This window comes from Equus asinus, chromosome 6, assembly GCF_041296235.1.
Source record: "Equus asinus isolate D_3611 breed Donkey chromosome 6, EquAss-T2T_v2, whole genome shotgun sequence".
In the NCBI taxonomy this organism is placed as follows: Eukaryota; Metazoa; Chordata; class Mammalia; order Perissodactyla; family Equidae; genus Equus; species Equus asinus.
In genome coordinates, this window is record NC_091795.1 from 85,381,272 (window position 1) to 85,400,854 (window position 19,583).

Genomic DNA, 19,583 nt, shown 5'->3' on the forward strand with positions numbered 1-19,583 from the left:
AACTTTTAAAGAATCAAAAGTAGAATCTGCGAAAAACAATCTTTTTAAAAATGATTACTTACCTTTTAAGTGTTCTTCTGATACAATTTTTTCATTAACATGTAGCGCTTTTACTGCTGTTCTCAAGTCCACTGTGTTATTTTCCTCTATTCCTTCAGTTACTAGTTTTTCGAAAGCACTTGTAATGTAATTGATGTTATTCTTCAAACCATTAGATAGTTCCAAAAATGAAGCTGCTGCACGTGTATCAAATGTAATGGTACTTTGAAGATTACGTTTTCCACTATCAACCTTCTTCTTCAGTGTTAAATTTCTAGATTGTAATCTTTTACTAATACGGCTTTTTCTTAAGAAGTTCTTACAGACATCTTTCCTCTTTATAGGTTTCTTCTTTCTTAGCTTTTGTTTCTCAGTACATGCACAATTTATATTTTCTCTTTTATAACAATTTTGATCTAATACTGGGAAAGCAGGCTCACTCTGTAATTTATACCAGATTTTAGTAGACCTATGAGTAACTGCATCAAGATGATCTGACTCTTTAGAATACACTGCGCGACCAGATGCAACTAACATATCTGCCAAATTGTTTTTCTCATGAATGACATCTACTTTCAGTTTTGTTTCAAAACGGTATTCCTTACACTGAAAGACTAAGCCTGGTTTACTTAGGAAATCTTGAAAAAAACTTTTGGCTTCTTCATTCCAATATTTCCCTTTAGCAGGTAAGATACCAGATAAGATACAAGGATAACTCAGCCTCGGCAAATTCATAAGTTCCTCAGGGACGACTTTAAGATTTTTTATATCTGAATAAGGTACATAAACAGAAAATCCATAGTCAATCAATAGAAGAAGTAAAGACTGATCAGAGACTTTAGAAATTTCTACTCTGTTCCACTGGTCCTCCAATTTATATCTGAACAAACAACTAGAACCAGGAATTATGTGCTCCTGAGGCACTGTTTGTAAGTTTTCTGGTAGATCAGACAGCAAAACAAAGAGAGATTTCATTGTGTCAAAGAAATCTTCTAACTGAACACAAAAATCTGATGGATCAGAAACAGCAGTGGCAATACCAGAATACTGTCTACCATTTTGGAGTTGTGCCCAAGTAAATGATCTTACTGTATATGATGACATCGGAGTCTTAGATTCCACGTTGAAAATTTGTGAAGATCTAAGTTTGTTTTCTTCAAAATGAACTGTGTTGAAATATTCCAAAAGTAACAGGCCATCTACCAAAATTTCTACTTCCCAGACAGAGTCTAAATATTTCAGGAAAAGGATGTTTATTTCCATATGAGCAAATAAACACACAAAAGACTCAAATGGCATGTTCCTAAAATTTTCAAACCAAATCCATTTACAAGGCACAGCTTGTCTTGGAATATTTCTGATTTCACTACTAAGCACCTTGGTATTACATAAAGGCACTATTTCAAACCTACCACAATCCACTAAAAAAACAAGCACTTTCTCATCAACACAGTTTTTTTCTACTTTTGAGCGATACCACGTTAAAGTTTTTTTAGATTTTGCCAAGCATTCCAAGCCTCTTTCAATATTTTCCATTGATAAAAAAGGTTTTTTCACTTCTTCCCTAATTAATACTGTTAAATCTGATAAAATCTTTTTATTTTTAGATAACTTCACATAAAATGTCCCACTTTCTGAAACATAAAGTATTTCAGCCTTTTCAAGTTGCCCAGGTTTTAACTCTTCAAAAGGAATGTTACCCAGCTGTTGGTAGGACGACTGAAGAACTGTAGAACCTTCACATCCATTTGATCTTCCTTTCTTCATTTCGTTATCACCACCAGGGCTTTTTGGAGAGAGAACCTGAGGCATTTGCAATACTGTTTTATGTAGTTTTGAACATGCTGTCCATTTTAGTAGTTCGTTAATGACACATTTTTCATCACAAGTTATATTTACTTCCCATTTCTGCTCATGCTTTTTCAAAAATTCACAAGAAATTGTTTTGTTAATTACTGTTGAAGCAAAATAATTCACAGTTTTGCTGTCCCAAACTTCATCAGGCTCGTTCCATTTTACTCCACTAAGAAAAGAATGGATTCCTAGCTGAGGAATCGTTAAGAATTCCCTCTTAAGTTCATAAATTTTAGATGTGTTTACTACTGCAGTGTTACCATAGTCAATAAATTCCACTTCAAAAGAATTTCTTGGCAAAATTTTCTTAATAACTGCTCTGTAAATGGCTTTGTCACCAGAGTATTCTGCAACTACAAGATCTCCCACCACAGGTTTAATTGATTGTCTCTCTCTCATGATACTTGCTCTTCTTTCATTTAGAGTATCTGCAAGTCTGATGATTACATTTTCATTCTCAGCAAGCTGAATATGGAAGCTTGCTGGATTACTGATATTAGAAACATATCCTTTAACTTTGGCATTCAAGTAAATTTTGGGTTGAGGAAGGTCTTTGATCTGTGGTCTGGTAAGATTACATGGGTTTTGTGAGGCTGCTTGATTTAGTTCTCTGATAAAAGACTGTGATACAACCCTTACTGATTTCTGACCCACGACACTTTTATCAATAATATGTGCAGATCCAGGGACAATTTTCATACCTCTATTTTTAAATCCATCATTCAAAGGCTTCTTCACTTTGTTTTTTGACACAGGTTCAATTTTATAACAAACTGATGGTCTCAAAAGCCTGGCAGACACACTTTTGGGATTCATTAATTGATCTATTTTGCTTTCAGAATATGTTACCAGACTAGTTTTACTTATATTAGCGTGATAGTCGTTTTCTATTTTGCCTTTCAGGGAAACAGAAAGTCTCTTATTCTCACTTATTTTATGACCCTTTTCCACACAGTGTGCTTGGTCACAATGTTTTTTTCCATATGCATTAAGCAACGTTTTAATTTTTTGATTTATATGTTGATATCCATCATACAATTCTATACCAAGCTGGCCATCTGACTCCCTGGACAATACTACTGCCTTTAATGGTTTTCCCAAGAAATTATCTTCAAACCAGCTACTGATTTCTGCTGGAATATCTACATCTCTAAGATCTGACAAAAAACACTTAATAGCCTGCATAGGTGTAAACAGCAACTCTGGAAACTGATCTGAAATAGCCCTCAACATACTTTCTTCTACTAATTGCTTATTTCCAAAGTCCACAAAATAGACCAGAAAGTTAGATAACGAATCTGTTGGCATTGCTAAAGCTCTATAAGAGAGACCATCCTCTATGTATTTACATATGCACAATCTCATTTTACTAGAATCATATTTTGGATAACTTCTGAGGTTACTAATCTCTGTGATTTTTGTTTCTATCATCTTCAGGTCTTTATTATTTCTACTAAGCTGGCAATAAAATTTTTTGGGACTATATATGTGAGATATATATATTTCTTCTTCACTTCCAATTTTTATATTAAAGGAAGAATAACAGTAACTGTAAAGACTAACTGAAGATGGGAACGGCTGTGATAATATGCTATACTGTGCAGAGCCATGGTTAATAAGAAATTCTTTTGCACTAGTAAATGGAGATTGTAAATCCACTAAATTATATAAATAGTTTGGATGTATAAGAACTAAGGCATAGATGACACAAGTCAATAACCCTCTAGACGAAGAAATAAAATTTCCAAAGTCTCTGCATGCTTCTCTTGTCCAACTGACTAATTTACAACTAACGGGTTCAACTAAATGATTAAGACTACATCTGAAGGCTTGGCCTTCTAAAAAAAGAAAACGTGGGTTAATGCTACAAACATCTTTAATTAAAACTCTTTCCTGGTAACCGTAATCAACAAATACTACATCAACTTCTTTTTCTGATACTTGAGTCAAAACAGCCGCTCTATACCACCTCCCATCTTTGGAATACTTAGCAACACAAGCGATCTGTCCAGTCTGATAAGCATCAGAATGAATGCTGTAATAATTCTGAATTTGTTCCATTAGTAATTTTAGGTCTTCTGACTTACATTGGAGTTGGCATGAAAAGTCATCTGGGCCATAATAAAAAGAACATTTAACTTCAAGGACTGTTCCTGGTTTAAACATATATTCTTTATAAGGCCGTGGTGACTCAGATCCCACAGACAAGGTGGAAGGATTTTTTAAATCTGAGAATTTAACAGCTGGGGACTTTAACAAAGATAAGTTACTTTCTTTTCGCTTACTTGAATGGTATTTTTTAGGCTTAGGTCCTTCAAGAAGGGCAGATATGACTTTTTTAATAGTAACTTTGTTTTTAGATTTTAAATTTAACATTGGACATTCACTTACAGATTCTGAATAATATTCTGGTTCTACTTCCCAATATTCTGCATATCCAGCTTGTAACATAAGAGAAACAACATCAATATTTTCTGAGGCTTCAATACTCTGAATAGTTACAGTGTACTTGTCATCTTTTTTTGCGATAACTTGAAGCAAAATTGCTTTGTTCAAGACAATTTTTTTAAAAAAATCAGTCGCTGCCTTCACCCATAAGTCTTCAACAGGAAATATGTGTGCAAGTGAACAGCACATGGCTAAGGCAGGCAACTCACAGAACTCTGGAAGCAAAATTTTTACATCAAAAAATGATATGGAATCAGTATTTCCATAATCCAAAAAATAAACATCAATTTTATATCCATTAATTTCTGTGATGACAGCTCTGTAAAAACGTCTGTCCTTGCTGTATCTAGCACAACAAAATAAACCAGGTTCTGGATTTCTCAGAATCAGTTCATCATTTTCACACAAATCATAAAATTTGTTTATATTTTTCATTATATCTTGAAATTCATTCTGATGTTCATTTGTGCGTACCCAGAAATTTGATGGGTTTAATACATATGCTACAAAAGCTATGTAGGCAGCCTGTATCTCCATTTCTACAGTTTTAACAGGAAAATCTACTTTCAAAGTGTCTTTTTCATTCAGAGAGTCTACTGATCGTTCAATATTTCCAATAAAACTCTCAACTGCAAAGCTGTTCAGATCAGAAGCGCTAGTCTCTCTCAACGTATTAGAGATTTTTGAATCAGACACTGGACAAAGTACCTGTGTGCCTACAGTCTTCAGCAGACACTCAGAATTAATTTTAGACTCCTGAGTTTGTAATGTCACATAATACAAATGCTCATCCTTATTGAACCAATCAATGTGCGCATATACTATCTGTCCTAACAAGGCTTGTTTAAATACATTCAGCTGAAATTTTCTTACATCTCTATCTGGACTGTGTAAATATGTCAGAGAACATGGGAATGAAAATAATGGTACTAAAATAAAATCTTGTTTAAGTTTCTTTACATGAATTGAGGGTACAGCCTCACTACTGCCATAATCCATAAACCAAATTTTAACTTGATTATTGGGCAAGAGTTGCTGAAGAATTCCTCTATGCCACTGTCCATTTCTCCTTTTGGCAACACAAAGTAGCCCAAAATTATCACACATGGGACTGCTTTCTTGACTGATAATATCATAATGCAAAGTCATACATACTGTCAAGTTTTCTAATTCTGGAATCCTTTTAATTAATTGACAATAAAATTTACTTGGGCTCAATGCAGATGATATTTTTACACTTTCAGTACTGCCTGCTGACAAAGGTGGCTGTAAATTATCCAGAACATGTTGAATATCAAGTAAAGTATCATTATTACTTAATGATAATTCAGGTCTTTTATGTTGTAATAAATCTGGCATTGGCTGTGGGAATTCTTTTAACATATCCACAATAAGACGAAATGAATCCCCATCAATAAGTCTTCCAAATTGTAATTCAAGTACCTGGGATATAATCTTTGGCACTTCAAGAAGAATCATTTGAAGAGGCAAAATAGCTTGTACACAACCTTTCACTTGTAGTCCTACTAATGACTTGAAATAATTCAAAGCCTTAGGAGACCATTTTTCCCCAATTGGTAGTATGTTGGCAAAAACACCACATACCACCCGTGGTGGTAGTTCAAATAAGTTGCCACAGGCTGAAGCAACTTGTGTACTATCAACTCTTAGTTCTTCTCCATGATCTATAAGAAGCACTGTATAGAGTTCATTTTTCTTTTCCACAACTCTTCCTCTCTGCCATTCTCCAGATACTCTTTCTTCTACCAAACAAAATTCATCAATGTCCACATTATTTTTTACTTTTGGAATATGCTGTATTTCCCTCTGCAATATATGGTAGTCAAACTCACATTCAATATTATTTCTGCCTTGAAATTTCACCACAATGTCCTTGGGAAAACATTCTATATGTGATATTGTCAGATCCACATCTAAAAATGTTGATAATAGAGATGTAGAATCCATTCTCTAAAAAGCAAATAATAAGTACTAATTAGCTTCTGGACAGAGAGCTGTCGGAATTAAGTGAAACTAGCCTTATATAATTTGATATGGAAAAATAAACCTTAAAAATAATTCTATGTCTGTATTTATCAAATTGAACACGTTGGTAAAAATTATATAAACTGGACAAGATGACAGCAAAATAAACAAAATGCATCTAACTGTTCACTGCCTTCCACACTTTCAAAAAAAACTCAATTGAAAAAGCCAAGAAATCATAAAAAACAAAAAAACAGGGAGAACATATTTAATCATGGAAAACAGAGAAGAGCAATCTTCCTTTTCCAGAAACCAACAAATTTCTACTAGATATTGGACAGATGTGGCATAACAGAAGGAAGCCAAATAAAGCCCACTGGAGACCTCCTTCTCCTCCTGTGAGAAAACTGCTTTCCTTCATGCAGACTCCCTCCAGCAACCCATAACTCAAAAGGGTGGGTGCTAGAGGCAAGGGCAGAGGGTGAACCAACCAGGGACACACGGTTTGCACTCTCCACTCGGTGTCAATTAGCAATATTTGGACTCTGTTAGCTTCATTGTACAACTCCAGGATTCTTCTTTGCTTGAAGGCAACAGGCTGAGTCCTGAACACCACTAAGAAAAGCCAGGCACAGAAAGACCCTGAGGCAGGTTAGGTACATCCAGGCCTTGTCACTGGCATGGCTGGCCACAAAAAGTGTGGAGGGAAGGGGAAAGGAGAAGAAATCTTTAGCACAGAGGCAAACCTCTCTACTGTAACTATGGCTCCAGCTAATCTTCTCTAGATTGTCAGGATTCTAAAACTGGTATGGTAAATATTCAAGTAGTATAAAATATTCCCCAAATTCAAGCAAGAACCAACTGGTAATAAGACACTACGCAACTCCTGCTTGACTCTGAGTTAACAGTTGACAAATATATCAATTTCTGATGAGAATGAAAGAGAGAAACACTGGATCTAAGAAAAAAAAAATTTAAATGAAGGGATCACTTAAAAGAAACCAAGAAAATGCTCCCCTCAGGAATAAATGTATTGAAGGAAACAGCAAAGAATCGTTTCTCAAAAGTCTGATTCTTGTTTTCAAAAAAGTCAAAGAGAATAATGTATTTTTATATGACTAAGTAGTAAGATTAGGATACATACATAAGAAATTTCAAACCACAATGGGGAAAGTCAACACAAAATAAAGATAAATCAAGTAGAAGAAAATTTTGAGAGAATACCCCAAAACTCAGAGGAAAAAGATAAAAGATAAAAGAAGAGCATGGAGGAGAGGAATATATAATCATATCAAAGTATAAATGTTATCTCAGAAAAAGATAAAACAACAGAACAGAAGCCCATTCTAAGACTTAAGACCCAAGTCCACAAACTGAAACAGGCCACTGGAAAGCTAGAGAAAGAGATAAGATTTAGGGACATCTGGGTACTGATTATGGTTTTTATTTCCTCCTAGATAATTAATTTGCTGTGGTAATCAGCATGGTCTGATCTAGAGAGATTCTGGGCTATGCTTACTTGATCCTGTAGTCTCTAAGAACAAAATCAATAGTGAACACACTAAAGACTTTCATTAGAATAAACCAAGAAACTTTAAGACAGGAAGGCTTTCTTAAGCCACCATTATTTAATGGCACAGGCCTTTACCCAATTCCCAGACTTTAGTCAATTTACAGACCTATAATTCCTTATAGGACTCTTGAGAAAGAATCTTGTGCTGGATTATACCAAGAACGTTCTTCCTGGCATTCACCCAAAGGGTCACGCAACCACTTACACAAGTAAATGGGAAAAGGAAAAAGATATATAAGTCTGTCAGGAACCATGCTACTCTTTTCAGGCATAAAAAAGCATATGTAGCCAAAAGGACTCCATTAAATGAGGTGATACACACAATATAAACCAAAGAAAGTCCAAAGACACAAGGAAGCTGCATGATCAGTCACTCAAGCTACCAGAAGCCTACTCCTCCATACTGCTCTCCCTCCCTCAAGCAATACAAATGACCTCATGGGGAGTTTCACAGCAGAAAGAGAAAAAAAATCTACACTGGTTTGCTCATGCTCTCACCTAATGATAGTGACATCCAGAAATAGACTGCTGAGACTTTGTACCCCAACCCAGGGGAGGTCTTGCCTGAGAAACACAAGAAAATATTCACTGTTGACAGACCTATCAGTACCTCTACATTGCCTGAAGAAGAAATTGTTTGAGTTAAGAATCTATGCATATTAGTGGACAATAGCTACTAGTTTCTTCAGGATGATCAGTAATTCAGAAGAAGCAAGACTGGAAAATTTATTACAAAGAAGTGTGAAGAAGAGAAATATGGATGAGCCTCTAAGAATTGACACATAAAAAGAAAATTTGTAAGTCCCATGTGTTGCTCACGAAAGGGCTTCACTGTGGAAAAGATTCTTAATCAGGCAGACAGAATAACCTATTGCATGGATGTCAATCAGCCTCGTTCACCTGCCTCTCCAAAGCTTGCTCAACAGGATCATGAAGAAAGTTCCCAGTGTCATGGATAAAGCTCCTGCCCTTGTGTATCTGAAGATTAAACTGTAACAATATGGCGAAAATTAGAGAAACAACAAACAGAATTTAAAACCAAATCAATTATTTCATCCAATGTACAATTATATTATTTAAAGACATAATTTAAATTAAGATGTTCTAGATCCAACAACCTTTACTCAATATTATATTCCTTAGACTACTATATTCAAAAAAGTACTTACTCTGTGTACACAAGATTAGGACATCAGGAATCTTGGTTTTACTTGAGACTCAATTAACTGTGTGAAATTTGGGGAACTGTTTTTTCTTAGAATCAGATTCTAAATCTGTAAAATGAGAGGGCTGAATTACATTAGGCTTTTTCAAACCACGTTTTTGTAGCAGAAACCCTTCTTAAACTAATATAAGATGCAAAAAGTAAATAGAAAACATAAAACATCTATAAATTGGATTCATAAGTGGTATTCTAATAATTCCATAAATTTAGACAATTTACTTATCATAAAGCCAGTAAATGAGAATAATAAAACAATTCTGATGAACACAGTCTTACAGCAGCTTTATCATATAATTTGCCTTATTACTGTATTACAGTATTGGGAAAATCAGGCTCAGACATATGCAATAGTTCCACAATTACACACGATCAGATACAGATAGGTTCAAATAAAGATATGGTAGAGGCACAACTTAATCAATAAGTTAATCTGATGGCACTAATTAGTGCTCTTCTCTCCTAAATTTAGTACAACATATTTGAATGTTTTATTTCTTTTTTTTAAAAAAAAAAAAAAGACTACAGTCATGCACCACATAACACTTTGGTCAACAACAGACCACATATATTCCAGTGGTCCCATAAGATTAGTACCATATAGCCTAGGTGCGCAGTAGGCTAAACCATCTGGTTTTTGTAAGTACACTCTATGATGTTCACACAATGACAAAACTGCCTAATGATGCATTTCTCAGAATGCATCTCTGTCATTAAGCAGTGCATAACTGCATGTATTTTAAAAAATTAAACTCAAAAGTTTAAAAACTTCTGAATAAAATTAAATAAAAAATTCACAGCATCACAATTCCCCTAAGGTTAGCAGAAGATACAGTCTACAAACACTATTAAAATTGACACGAAAACCCTGATTCTATAGAATACATATTATATATGGTGTCACTTTTACTGTTTTTGGATTTGTCTTCTATGAATTCACATCTAATAAGTTTAGACCAGTGGGGTCCAACAGAAATATAGTTGAGTCAGATATGTAATTTTAAAATTTAAATTTTTTAATTTTCTAGTAGCAACATTAAAAAGGCAAATGAAATTAATTTTGACAATGTATTTTAACTCAATATACCCAAACTATTATCGTTTCAACATGTAATCAATATAAAAATATTAATATATTTGACTTTAATATAAGTCTTAAAAATCTAGTATTTTACACTTAGTACATCTCAATTCAGAATAATCACATTTCAAGTGCTCAAAAGCTATGTATGACAAATGACTATGGTATTAAAGGGTACCGGTCTAGAATCACAATTTTTCAAGTTTTAATAGATTTAGTCAAATTTTAAAGCAGATAAAGTAATAGCTCCTTATATTAAGAGCCCCATATAATGCTTTAAATATTTTTAAAAGGTTTTCAGTACATTCGTTTAACTGATCTTCACAATAAGATTTTCCTTTTTTATATCAATAAATTGAAGGTTAAAGGGATTGCATTTAGGTTTTCTTGATTCAGTCAAGCTCTCTATGGACATTATTCTCACTGTTTCACACTGCTCTTTCAACCTAAACCACACAATCACGGGCAATAACTAAGACAAAAATGAAAGAGACACATCCACAAACAAAAATAGGGAAAGCATCCTTCTGGGATAGAATCAGCTTATTAATTCTTTCTTTAACAAAATTTAAGACAGTTGTAGTGAAACTGACCAGAACTCCGGCAAGGATACCATGTTCCATAATACTCTGATTCAAGTTAAGCATCTGCACCATGGTTTTCCTCCTCCTATCTTTTCCCTATATTCAGAGTGGTTTCTAGATTCAGGTTTTTAAGGACACTGATGTGGTGAAAATAAAATAGTGTTTTTTAATCTGCATATTTCAAAATCAGGGCTTCAGGGTTTTTTTTAACATACTTTATTGAAGTAGTCCTCAACCAAGGACTATTTTGTCCCACAGGGAACGTGGCAATGTCTGGAGATACATTTGCTTTTTATAACTGGGCTGGAGTGGGGGCAAGGGTTGCTACTGGCATGTAGTAGGTAGAGGCCAGAGATGCTGCTAAAAATCCTACAGGGCACAGAGGAGCCTCCCACAAAAACGAATTACCCGGCCCAAAATGTCATCAGTGCAGAAGCTGAGAAACTCAGCTTGACTGAAAACAAAAACAAATACCAGGCACATAAAAGAACTAATTGTTTTTTAACTACCTAAAAGAATTAGGAGGAAATATGAGAATTTTTTTTTACTAATCTTACATTAAAGACGACTTTAAGAGCAAAGCCTAGAGGCTACAAAAAAAGACAAATATTAAAACTTTTAAAATCACAAGCAAAAAAAAATGAAGCTTTGACAAAATTACAATCAATATGATCTACCACATAAAAGATTTGCTAAGGCCAAATATCCTCAGTTATCCTTGACTCCACCTTTTTGCTCCTACACACAATCCATCAAGAAATCCTACTGGGTTCATCTTCGGAGCATATAAAAAAATGTGACACTTTCTTTCATCTCTGCTGCTACAATTCTGGTCCAAATTACCTTCCTCTGTCAACTGTAATATAGATTCCTAACTTGTCTTCCTGCTTCTGTCTTCAACCCTACCCCACTCATGACTATTCTCAGCACTGTAACCAGAATGATCTTTTTAAAAGGACACAACATGCACTACTCATTCCAAAAATTCAGTAGGTCTTAATTTCACTCAGACCAAAAACTAAAGCCATCAGCGGTTTATGAAGTCCTACAAGATCCAACCACTACCACCAGGACCCCCCAAGTTTTTTCTTATCTTATTCCTATTACACTCATTACACCACAGCTACAGTGCCTTGCCATTCCTTGAACTTCTTGCCTCCGTGCCCTGGGCTTCTTGCTTTCAGAGCACAGCTTGCTCCCTCACCTCCAAGTTTTTGTCACAACATTTCCTTCTGGGTAAACCATTCCCTGACCACTCTGTTTAAAACTGCAAACTTCCTCTAATTTAGTAGTCTCTAGGCCCCTCCCTAACCTCTCTCCAGCGCCAAAAAAGTTCTGTTAAACTGGGGTCTCAAATATTTGGTCTCAGGACCCTTTTATACCCATAAAAAATAATGATGATCCTGTCATGCACTGAGTTTCTGTGTCCCCCCTCCAAATTCATATGTTGAAACTCTACCTCCCAGTGTGATGATATTAGGAGGTAAAGCTTTTGGGAGATCATTAGGATTAGAAGAGGTCATGAGGGTGGAGCCCCCATGAATGTGAATAGTGCCCTTATAAGAGTCACAAAAGGGGCCGGCTCCTTTTGAGAGGGGTGGCTCAGTGGTTAAGTGCACACATTCTGCTTCAGTGGCCCGGGATTCACAGGTTCAGATCCCGGGTGTGGACAGGGCACCGCTTGGCACACCATGCTGTGGTAGGCGTCCCACATAGAAAGTAGAGGAAGATGGGCACAGATGTTAGCTCAGGGCCAGTGTTCCTCAGCAAAAAGGAGGACTGGCAGCAGATGTTAGCTCAGGGCTAATCTTCCTCAAAATAAATACATAAATAAAAATTAATTTAACAAAAAGAGTCACAAGAGAACTTGCTTCTCTCTACGCTCTGCCTTATGAGGATACAATGAGAAAACAGGCATCTATAAGCCAGGAAACAGCAGACACCAGATCTGCAACACCTTGATCTTAAACTTTCCAGCCTGCAGAACCGTGAGAAATAAGTTTCTGTTGTTTATAGGCCATCCAGTTTATGGCATTTTGTTATAGCAACCCGAGCTAAGAGAGAACCCAAAGAACATTTGTTTATGTGACTTCTGTCAACATTTACTATATTAGAAACAAAAACTGAAATTTTTAAAACATTTAGGAATTCATTTTAAAATAACAAGCCCATTAAATTTAGTTTCATGAAAGATAATATTTTCAAAACCAAAAAATTTAGTGAGAAGAATGACATGGTTTTATAATTTTTGCAAATATCTGTATCTGCTTCATAGAAAATAGCTGGATTATCATAGCTGGTTATGAATTCAGTGCATTGCAATAGGTTGTATTGGGTAAAGTATATGAATAAAATCTGGCCACACATAGATATACAGTTAAAAAAGGGATGGTTATTTTAATAGCTTTTATATAACTGAGGACATTCTTCAATATTCATAAAAATTCAATGAGTGGTGGTTTCTGAGCACTTATTTACAATATGCAATATTAAACGACATAAAAGAAATTTTGTTACTCTGTTACCTTAAAATCCCTTGGTCTATCTTGCACTTTGAAATTTCTAACATGAATGATTTTAAAGATACATTTATTCACTTGAAAATACTGGTTCAGAGTAATGCTGAGCTTCCATATATTGACATATTGTGTTACCCAACATCTCAAAATTAAATTAATTAATATCACCACGAACCTCATCAGAAAACTCATAAATATTGGAAAGCCATCAAGCTTGCAGTGATGCCCACAAGTTTTCCAACTTTCTAATTTTGGCTTTAAAGCTTGAATTTTGTCATTAACAATCACTGTCATGTGTTTTCCTTAAAGCGTCAAACTTGCTTCAGTCATTTCAAGAAGATGTCTGCAAAATACCCAAATCTGAATAATCATAGTTTGTCTGTTATTGAAGTAAAAATGGAACCATATAAAGGTTGTATGCCATACAATGGAAACTAATCAGCAATAAAAAGAACCAAAGTATTGATACACACCACAACACAGATGACTGTCAAGATAATTATTTTGAGCGACAGAAAGCTGAGAGAGAATAGACACTGTATTCCATTTATATAAAATTCTAGAAAATGCAAACTAATGGCGGCCAGAAGAAACTTTTGCAGTGATGGATATGTCGATTATCTTGATTGTGGTGGTTTCATGGGTATATACATGTCAAGTATCATCAAATTGGAGACTCCATGTGCAATCTGCTGTCCCTCACAGTTCAGTAAAGCTGTGAAACACATATACACCCCCTAAATGTTTACTAACGGTGGAATAAATTATAGAGCATCTGTTATTCCTTTAATTACTACTAAAAAACAGTAAGTCAACGCTATCTTTATTGGCTCTGATGAAGCAGTGTTAGGAATCCTGTTCAGCTGTCAGGGGAGCCGGAGTAATGTGCATAAAACACTAAAATGACATCCCACTTACGTAAACGAAGTGTTTGTACACAAACAGGTGAAGGTGTGATGAAGAAATCGGGAGACGGAATTGGGGAAACAGAAGGGGGCTTGCATTTCTTTTTGAAAATTCCCAACGATACAGTTATTTTTGAGTGTGTATTAAAAGTATTCCAACAATTAAGTGACTCCGCAAAAGTAAATTTCTGCGCAAGAGCCCTCCCATCCTCTGACTTGATGTCTCCTGCTCTCCACAAGGAAAATGACCCGGCCAGCAGCGCGGGCCGTGGCCCAGCCACCGGCACCTCCCGGGGCAGGGACGCCGGCCGGGCCCATGGGTGGCCAAGAGGGACGCCGTTAGAGGCGGGGCGGGGCCGCCGAGGGGAGCGCCCCGCAGCCAGCACACGGCTGGCGCCCACCCCGCTCAGGCCAAGGCCATGATGGTTGAAGGGCCAAAGCGGGTGTGGAGGGGCCGCCAAGTAAAACAATACTGCCTAGAACAGGCTGACGGTAAATAAGCAGAGCTTGGACTTACGCACAGCGCCCAGCACAGGTCAGGCCGTCCTTCTCGAAGCTCTAGGAAGACTGCCACGGTCCAAGATGGCGGCAAACTTGAGGCCCGTCCTCGCCCCTTGTAGGCCCCCAGCGCGCATGCGCAGAGCATGGAGGCCGCGGGCTGAGAGGGAGGATTGCAGGTGGGTGCAGTTGCTCCAGCCCAGGACCGAGGCTGCCTGGGCCCAGGGCGGTGGTCAATCTGAGCTCCAAGCTGCAGGTGAGCAAGCTCCAGGTGGGCTACCTCACGGCCTTATCTCTCAGGGAAAGGTTAAGGCCTGGGTTAGGGCTTTGTGGGGGGCTCTGGGCAGGGCTAGGGTGGTATAGAAGATGTAGCTTGTGGTGTAGATGTGGCACATTGCGGTGGGGTCACCCGACTTATCCTGGTTGTGCAAGGGTTGCAGAGCATGCAGACAGACTCACCTTGTGGCTGCCCAAGATAGAAACCTGGGAGCCTCCAGTGAATTTTCAGGTTAGTGAAAGTAATGACCATTTATTGTGCACCTGTTAATCAGGTATTTATTATGTTAGTGCATTTAGTTCTGTTTCTCTAGTTTGGAGAAACTTGAATTGAATCTATGCGTTAGATACTAGTAATTTATGGTGTTAATTTTCTGATCCCAATGGGTATATTGGGGTTATGTAGGAAAAAGTCCTTGCTTGTAGGAAACAGGCACTAAAGTATTGGGAATGAATGGGTATGATGTCAATACTTTACTCTCAAAGTACTGGGCTGGGAGGGAAGCATGTTCTTTCTACTCTTCCTGTACCTTTCCTGTAAATTTGAAATTATTTCAAAGGAAAAAAGTAAAAGTTAATTAAAAAATTGCACCAGCCTCATAAAATGAGCTGTGGAACTGTCCCTATTTTTCTGTATTTTGTAGCAGTTTATATCACACAGTAATTAACAGTTCCTTGAAAGAAAAAGGAGCTCAGCTATAAAGTCAACTAGATGTGGGTATTATGGGGAGTACAAAATTTTTGACTTCCATAGAAATTCTTTCATGCTCACAGGTCTAGTCAAATTTTGTATTTTTTCATGTGAATTTTGTCATTTTATTTTTTTCTATCACTTTATCCATTTCCCCTAGGTTTTTTAACTTATTAATGTATAGTTTTAATAACATAAGTGTATTATTTTAAAATCTGTGTCTGTTACCATTTCTTCCTTTATTCTGTATTTTGTTTGCTTATATCTTCTCACTTTTCTTGACAAATCTTGTTAGTCTTCTCTATTAGTTTTTCTTGTTCTAATTGTTCTCTATTTCATATTTCTTTCCTTATCTGTATTCTTTCCTTTTTAAAATTTCTTTGAGTTTGTTTTATTATTCATTTTCAACTGTTTTTTAGTGTTTACTGTCTTTATTTTTAACCTCTTGTTTCCTAAAAAGTGTACTTAAACTATGAATTCTCCTGTAAATACTGCTTTAGTTGTATCCCTTAAGTTTTTATGGCATAATTTCATTATCATTCAGTTTTAAACTTTTCTAATTCTTATTCAGATTTCTTTTGTAGTCCATTGGTTAAAGATAATTTTTCTTAAATTCCCGATATGTGGAAGTATATTGTTGGCTTTTTGATATCCATTTATAACTTACTTGCATTCATTGTATTGTGGTCAGAGAATGTGGTCTGTATGATACCAGTTACTTCAAATTTCTTGAGACTTACTTCATGGCCTAGTATCTGGTCATTTTTAAACTATATATCCATTAGATCAAGTTGTTAATTGTGTTCAAGTGTTTTATATGCTCACTGATGTTTTTGTCAGCTGTTTCAAGTATAGAAAGTGATTTTTGTCAGCTTCTTGTAGGTCTGCCAATTTTTCCTTTCCATATTTTGAATCTATTTTGTAAAGTACATAAAGGTTTAAAATTTATTTCTGATGAATTTGCCATTTTATCCATTTGTAATATCCTTCATGTGCAGAAGATTTTTACCTTCAAGTCTATTTTGCCTGATAATGATTTAGCCATGTCAACTTTTGTTTAGTTGGTATTTGCCTTGGTTTCTTTTTCTATCCTTTTACCTACTAACTTTCTGTTTCCTTATGTTTTAAGTGTGTCTCTCATAAATACCTGACTCTATGTTTGTTTACTAGTTTTGGGGGCTTTTTGGTAAGGAAGATTGGCCCTGAGCTAACATCTGTTGCCAATCTTCCTCTTTTTTTGTGTGAGTGTGAGGAAGATTGTCCCTGAGCTAATATCTGTGCCAATCTTCCTCTATTTTGTATGTGGGATGCCACCACAGCATGACTTGAGAGCGGTGTGTAGGTCTGTGCCTGCAAGCCGAACCCACGAATCCCGGGCCACTGAAGCAGAGTGCACAAACTTAACCACTACACCACCGGGCAGGCCCCTGTTTACTAGTTTTTTGTTTGTTCCTTTGATGTTTGTTTACTCAGCCTTAGAAGCTTCTTTTTACCTTTGGTCCACTGACGTTGATTGTGATTTCTGATATTTTGTGATTCATTCCTACCACTTTATTTTGTGTTAGGTTTTTGCTGCTTTTTCTAGGTTTCTCCATTAATGCTTTGAGATTAAATTTTTTTTTAACCTATCTTTCCCTACCTCACCCCACTTCCACACGCCATTTTCTTCTCTACCACTTGGGAAGTTATTCACTCTGGTACTATCTTTTGTTGGTCATCCTACAATTTGTAATACTTATGTAATTGAACAAATTCTGAGGTTAATGTTTTTACCCTCCTTCTAAACAATACAAGGTCCTTGGGACATTTTAACTTGAATTATCACCTTCTTCTTTCCAACTTCTGTGATTTTTCCTGAGATCTGCTGGGAGGATTTTCTGTGAACATCTCATGGACCATGTGCCCCTTGTACTTAACTTCCTCCTACTCCTCTTTCCTTTCTCAGCTTAAACACCACTTCCTCTTGAAAAGGCTTCCCTACATTCTTGGTGAGTAGTCATCAAACTGGATTACTATACGCTTAGAAATTCCCAAAGACTTCCCAAGGAGGCAGAGGGATAATAGTTTCAAAGGAATCGATTTCCAGATTCTCACCTTTTGTGTGTTCTCTTTACTAATATTCATCTGCCTGAGAACCAAGCTACCCACAAGGCCAAAGGAGATGCTTGGTTCTCCTTTTCTCTTTTACCTTGTTCCCACTTTATAATATAAAGACGTGTCTCTATTACCTCTATTTATTGTTGTGCTTTTCCCTGGAGTGTAAATTCCCCTCAGATACCAAACAGATAGGCAGTAGTTCAAAATATCAGCATCAATGAAACTTCCCTTTATGTCTTTCCTTATATTACTCATATTTCTCTGAAAGGCAAAGCATTAGAAATGGAGTATTTTGGTGCATGTTGGGTTGTTAATAATTAGACGTTATGTAGTGTCAAACTGGAGTAGAATTGCCAGATTTAGCAAGCAAAAATACAGAAACCCAGTTAAATTTGACTTTCAAAGCAAAAAACAGCTTTTTTTAATATAAGGATGCCCCAGATATACGAAAACACTGAAAAATTATTTGTTTCTGAAACTCACATTTAACTGGGCATCCAGTATTTTATCTGGCAACCCTAGCAAGATTAAGAAAAACTTTAATTTTTTTCTTCCATCTCCTTAACATTTTAAAGTATTACAGTGTTCCCAAGGGAGAGTTCCATTAGAGCACACCCAAAAATGTAGGTAAGAAATTTAAAGCAGAGGTACTTAGTTCATCCAGGCTACAAATTCATGGCAAGGATCTTTTCCTTATTTGACAATCTATCTTAGAATTAGGATTCAGAAATAAGATGGTTTTCATAGAGGTACTTACTAACATGTTGATTTGAAATGAAAAATAAAATCAGACTTGTTCTGACAGAAAATAAGTCAGATTTAGCTAAATGATTTGAAAATGAAAACTCACTTTGGTGATTATGTTACATGCGTGAAGTTTTCAGAAATTCACCAAATCTTCAACTCTAGGGTTTTTCAGAAACTAAAACATAAAATATAAATGTTATTGAAGACTCATTTCTACCAGTCTTTGTGTTAAAAGTTCACTGATCTGTACACTTAAGATGAATACACTTTATGTAATACCTCAATGGAAAAAAAAAAACTTTCGAAAGGAATGTTGAAATTGAAAGTATATTTTCTGAGTATATCTGCTAAGTAAGTCACACCTAAGTGAAAGAATAACACATATAATTTGGTAATTTTTGATAAGGCCCTTTTGCTAAATTTACCAGAGACTAAGAAAGTAGACTATTCCAATGGCTGGGTAGGAAATCCTTCTTCAAGTCAAGTAGTCTCTAATTTTAGCAATAAAAAAAGAAGATTGAAGAATTTTGTCAAGTCTTCAATCAATCAATCATTAGGGATATGGAGCGTTAAGGATACGAGAGCAAAAAAGTTTAAGAACTGCTGAACTAAGTTATATTTTCTCAGAGAAGCCTGGACTTTTATCATAATATGTATATACATATTTGACTATTTGATGTCTCTTTCTCCTACAACATCAAATCTCATAGAAACAATACTGAGCGTATTGTTTTTCCTCAGTGAATCTTTAAGTGAAAGATGGAGTGAGCCAGTGCATTACTGTGCGAGTGGTGTGTGCAGCCCTGGGAGCAGGTTACCAGGAACATGTGAGCAGAGCAGAGGATGGAACTCTGGAAAACAGCAGTGAATCAAACTGCTTTTAGGGCCACAGCTGTGTCACTTGCCTTTGCAGCTCCCTCCCTTTTCCTTTCCCTCTTTATCCCTAACAGGGAACACAGTGTTTTGCACACAGGAACAATGCAAAAGTAAAAATAACCCTATTTCGCTAAACCAGTCCACGACCCCGAGTACATATCTACTGTTAAGAGTGAGTGTTCCTTTC

The 19,583-nt window shown here is 36.1% G+C and overlaps 1 protein-coding gene across 8 annotated transcripts in view; it reads right to left on the reverse strand.

The window, feature by feature from the left end:
- The window catches only part of TDRD15 (tudor domain containing 15), a 455,155-nt gene that overhangs the window by 397,138 nt on the left and 38,434 nt on the right, over positions 1–19,583 (reverse strand). Inside the window, exon 2 of one of the 8 annotated variants that reach the window (XM_070512538.1) lies at positions 63–9,174. The exons of the other annotated variants lie outside the window; for them this stretch is intronic. Coding sequence (XP_070368639.1) covers positions 63–6,309 — 6,247 coding nt within the window. The 5' untranslated portion in view covers positions 6,310–9,174. The remainder of the gene's footprint in view (positions 1–62; positions 9,175–19,583) is intronic. 8 annotated transcript variants of the gene reach the window in all.